Consider the following 4,807-nt stretch of genomic DNA (forward strand, 5'->3'; position numbering starts at 1 on the left):
GCCCGCGAGCGAACCAAAGCGGGTCCCCAGTACAACCGCGGGGCAAGCGCCTCCTCGGAGAAAGCCGCCCAACCAGTAGGGTGCCGCGCTTCTCCCTGATTCCTGCCGCAATGGCGGGCGTCGCCACGGGAGAGGAGGGGATCGCTCCGGACCCCCCACGCACACACACCCTCCAAGCCGCGGCGGGCGCGCAGGCGCCGCCGCCAGGATGAGCTCCGGGCGGGTATTCCCCCGCGCGCAGCACATGCAACCCCGCGCACACGAAGCGCCGCAACGTCCCCCCACTTTACCGCTCCGACAAGCCTCGGCACGGGACGCAGGGCCACGCACCCAAGAAGCTGAGCGCGGCGGGCCTGTCCCGGTTCCACGCAGGGGCGCCCGTTGGCACGGCCGCACGACCGGTGCGCAGCCCACCGTGTCATGCAATCAAAAACGTCAGAGCAGGTTCCTCCGTGCGCATCCGCTCAGGGAACCAAAACACGAACGCGTGCCTCCAGCGTTGCCGCCTCCGTCCACAGAAGCCCCGGGAAAAGAAAGAAAAAAGCGGGCACGAGCTCGAAAACAGCAGCAGCAGCCCTCGACCAAACCCAACACAATCACCCATCACCCCCTCGTGGCACAGCAAACAAAAGAAGACCCACCGAGTCCACGCCTGCCCGCACGGCGCACGAAAGAACGCTGCCAGCTGCTGCTCTCCCACACCACAGCAGCGCTTGCGCGCAGCGAGGCAAGAGCGAGCGGGGAACCGGCGCAAACAAAAGTTACATGGCGCTTCACGACATCTGTAGTGCGGAGCCCACACGGCGGCGGGCGAGCAGAGTGCACAAATGTGGTGAAGCGCCATGTAACTTTTTTAGAATATTCCTAAAAAAACACACAAACAAAAAACACGCAAAGAAGCAGAAAAAAATAAACTCCATCAGTGGAAGACCACCGTCTTCGTTTGGCCTATCCGACACCCCCAACGCCCTATAAAATTTACCCCCACACGCTTAAACCCATTCGCAATATATATCCCTATAGATGCCCAAGGCGCATGCCACTACAACTGGACTGTCGTTGTGAAGTCCCGAAGTGGCGGACTTTGGGGTTCCCCACAAACACCAGAAGTCCCCGTGTGAAGTGTCATGGTTCATTTTAGGAAAAACAAAAAATAAAAATAAAAATAAATGAAAATCAAAGTGTAGCTGTAAAAATTTCAGTACCTTCCAACGCTACCGCCCTGGCAAGAAAACATCAAACTATCGAGAAAAAAAAGCAGGGCAGGCCAACAAGCGGCGGCTTCTTCCTTCGCAGCCTCGTCCTCTCGCGCACTCCCTTCACAGGCTTCTGGGCGTTGCCACAATTATTGCTTTAAGGTGAAGCCGTTGATGAACGGATCCTTTGGATCAAACAGCAGGGTGTTGAAACCCGTGATGAAAGCCTTTCCAGTGACTTCGGGCGTGACGACGAGCATACCCTTTGCGAATTCTTCTGTTGCGGGCACCTTCACTCCAGGTATTATCTCCTCGCCAAGCAGCCTGCCTTGGAAGAGGGTGCCGAGGATGCTCTCGTTCACGAACAATTCCCCAATGCGCAGCTCACCTTTGGCGTGGAGTGTTGCCATTTTGGCGCTGGTGCCTGTCCCACACGGTGAACGGTCCACCTGGCGGTTGCCAAACACCACCACGTTCTTGCAGGTTGCATCAGGGTGCGTGGGCGGGCCGTAGAATTCAACAAGGTCCACCGTGTTAATATACGGCAGCAGGGGGTGCTGAACCTTCATCGTGCGGTTGATTTCAGCCCGCAGAAGCGCCCCCGCCTCCTTCAGCTTGGCGAGATTTTCCAGTGAGATAACAAGGCCCAGCTGCTCCGCGGGAAGAATGGCAAAAAAGCTGCCTCCAAACGCAATATCAAACTTCACCTCACCATACGGATCTGGCAGCTTCAGCGTCACGTCCCGCTGGTACAGAAAGCAGGGCACGTTGACGATGCTCACATGCGACACCTCGCTCTCGCTGTCGGTCTCGAGGTGCGCCACAGTGCGTATCACCCCAGCAGGGGTGTCCAGCACCACGGGAACATGTGTTGCCTTCGGTGGCACGTGCACAAGCCCCATTTCCACCGCCGCCGTGGCTGCCGCAATGGAGTTGTGTCCACACATGTTCAAATAGTCACCGGTGTCCATGAATACGAGGCCCAGGTCTGCGCCCTCGGCAACAGGATCCAGCAGGAAGGCACCGAACATATCATCGTGACCACGTGGTTCCAGCATCACGCCGCGCCGCAAGTTGTCCATGTGCTTCCGCAGGTAGTCTTTCTTATCCGCCATAGTAGCACCCGGCACGTGTGGCAAACCACTTGTCACAATCCTGGCCGCCTCACCTGCGGTATGCATGTCGACGCACGTCAATGACTTCTTGAAGCGCATGATTGTGTTTCGGTTTGATTTTGTTTGTTTGATTTGTTTTGTTTTTGCCTGTTTGTTTTTTTCTTCTTTGTTATTGGATATGTTTGGCTTCTTCCTTAATAGGGATATACAATGAAACGCAAATGTCCACACACTCTGCGTGTTCGCAGTGGAGAGGTAAAGGGGGCGGTGGAAGGGGAGGCGAGAAAAAGGATAACGATGAGGAGGCGGCATCGGAAAATTCATTGCGCATGCAGTGCCGCAGAGAGACAGTGAGAGAGGAAGAGGAAGTTGTTTTTCTTTTTCAATGACAATCAACTGCAGTCGTCCGATTTAAGAGACACGGCACACAACAGGCGGGGTACATGCGTGGGGGGAACAAAAATGGGAGGCAATAAGAAAAAACGTGTGAGACAGGCACGCGCCCGCTCGTACACTCAACCGTAACGATTCTATAAGGCAAGAGGGGGGAAGGCGAGGCACGCATGTGCCCTGCGTTGTAAGGTGCATGCACTTGTACTTCTTGACGCTGGCGTCGCCTGCCAAATCTGGCGGTGGGGGTGGGTGGAGTGGCCGCGCAGCCACATGTGGGCCGACGCATCGCCCGTGCACATTTCCCTCCACTTTTTTTTTCGTTTTTTTCTATTCCTCTCCCTCTCTGTGTGAAGAGGCGTTACTTCTCCGGCAGAGCCGTCAAGTGATGATGTTTTTCCCCGATTTTTCATTTTTCTTTTTTTGTTAAAAAAAAAACAGTGGCGTGGGGTTCTTCGAGTTGCGCTTCGTCCGCCTGCTCTTCTGCCATCGCCGCCGCCGCGCACTCCTCCCCCGATTGCACCTTTCACGCTGCAAGTTGTGTTGTGTTGGTCCTACGTCTTTCTTTTTTTTCCCCTTTTTTTTTGTTTGTTTTTTTTTATTGTTCTTTTTTTTTTGCGGCCTCCTCGCGTTTTACGGCGCACGTCAGTCCAGCAGCTCAAACTCGTCCTCGTCGTCGGGGTCGGGCGCAGCCCGCGACTGCGGCCCGTTGGCGGCTGCCCCTGCCGGCAAGCCGGGGCCTCGCCCGCTGCAGCGCCGCACCCGCACGCAACTCCGCTTCCCCGCGTGCTTCCCCTGCGTCACCGCACGCATGAGAAACGAGACGGTGTCGCCCTGCTTCACGCCCTCGCCCTCGGCGTTGCTCAGGTGAAAGAAGACGGACTCCCCGGTGTCGTCGAGCAGGATGAAACCAAAGCGGCCCTCCACAATCTCCCGCACGGTGCCGTAGTAGCGGGCTTCATGCGCACAGTCCGCGTCGTCTGTGTGCCGCCTCTCCGCGCCGCGGTCGATGATGACGCGCCGCGCAGCCTTGCGGTCCCCATCCTCAAGGCAGAAGCGCACGTAGCGGCCGCGTCGCAACTCCACGCCCCCTCCGAGGTCCACGTCCTCGAGCCTGACGGTAAAGCGGGGGGCGTCGTCGTGCAGGCCACCGCCGAGGTCTAACTCCGCAATCACGCCGGTGCCGGCAAGCTGATCCCAGCCCTCGACGTAGCCAGAGAGCATGATGGGCGTCACAGACTTTTCCTTGCCGCTACGGACGTCGTACAGGCGAATGTGGTGGGCAACGGAAAGCTGCTTCGTCTGTTCACCGTCTACCGCTTCGCCGGAAGCCTCGGTGGAGACGGATGCCGAAGTGCCAGAGGCGGCGTCAGCGTCAGCGTCAGACTTCGCCGCCGCGAGACGCGCGCTTAGCGTTTTGCCAGGCGGCATCACGCGGACGTCAAACGACACGGTCTGCCCTTCCGTCAGATAGAACCCGCCGTCCAGCGACGAGCGCGGGAAGAAGAACATGGGCGCCGAGGCACTGCTCCCGGGTGCTGCGTCGGGGTTCGCTGGCGTGGCCGCGGCAGCCTTGCGGGTGCCTTTCTTCTTTGCCGCGGGCGGCGCCGCCTCGCTGAGAAAGCCGTAGCCGCGGCGGTGCATAAACGACACGACCGTGCCGATGCGCCGCGCCGCGGGGAGAGCAGCGGTGGGCTCCTGCGGCGTCTTGTCGGCTGTCGTCGTTGTCGTCGTCTTCGTCGTCTTCGTCGTCTTCGTCGTCTTCTTCCGCAGCAGCGGCGCTGAAGCCACGATGGCGGTCAGTCGCCACCCCGCGAGACGAAACATGAGGCGAGGGCTACGAGCGTTTGGGCTGGAGAGGGCAGAACCGCAATTTCTGGTGGGGCGCAAAGAGAGGGGGCGCCGGGCTCGGGGCGCGTGTGAGGGGCACTACAAACCCGCTGGAGCGCGAAGACCACAGAAGCCAGAGAAACGACGCACAGGCAAGCAAAACAAGCCAAGAAGAAAAAAAAAATGGGGGGAAAAAAAGGTGCGGTGGGGCGAGGGAAGAGGAACAAAAAGAAACATTCGCCTGACAGCACGCACAGCAGCGTAACTCGTGCCGTT

The 4,807-nt window shown here is 58.5% G+C and overlaps 3 protein-coding genes across 3 annotated transcripts in view, besides 3 other annotated features; all 3 read right to left on the reverse strand.

Annotated features, from left to right (window-relative positions):
* Positions 1-246, reverse strand: part of Tco025E_08104 (uncharacterized protein) — a gene marked incomplete at both ends in the record, with an annotated part of 1,074 nt that extends 828 nt beyond the window's left edge. The window contains one exon of the mRNA XM_029374961.1: positions 1-246. This exon is cut by the window's left edge and continues 828 nt beyond it. Coding sequence (XP_029224925.1) covers positions 1-246 — 246 coding nt within the window.
* A 620-nt stretch (positions 247-866) lies between these two features.
* Positions 867-915: a sequence feature (A-rich).
* A 155-nt stretch (positions 916-1,070) lies between these two features.
* Positions 1,071-1,166: a mobile genetic element.
* A 179-nt stretch (positions 1,167-1,345) lies between these two features.
* On the reverse strand, positions 1,346-2,410 carry Tco025E_08105 (uncharacterized protein; the record flags this gene model as incomplete). Its single annotated transcript, XM_029374962.1, has 1 exon — positions 1,346-2,410. The coding sequence occupies one exon, from the start codon at positions 2,408-2,410 to the stop codon at positions 1,346-1,348; it is 1,065 nt and encodes a 354-aa protein (XP_029224926.1).
* Positions 2,411-3,262: 852 nt separating this feature from the next.
* Positions 3,263-3,318: a microsatellite.
* Positions 3,319-3,346: 28 nt separating this feature from the next.
* Tco025E_08106 (uncharacterized protein) lies at positions 3,347-4,528 on the reverse strand (the record flags this gene model as incomplete). The annotated part of the gene is made up of 1 exon (XM_029374963.1): positions 3,347-4,528. One exon carries the CDS (start codon positions 4,526-4,528, stop codon positions 3,347-3,349), a length of 1,182 nt encoding a protein of 393 aa, XP_029224927.1.
* Between the last annotated feature and the right edge of the window lie 279 nt (positions 4,529-4,807).

The sequence above is a fragment of the Trypanosoma conorhini genome (assembly GCF_003719485.1).
Source record: "Trypanosoma conorhini strain 025E chromosome Unknown Tco_14.4_contig_00700, whole genome shotgun sequence".
NCBI lineage: Eukaryota > Euglenozoa > Kinetoplastea > Trypanosomatida > Trypanosomatidae > Trypanosoma > Trypanosoma conorhini.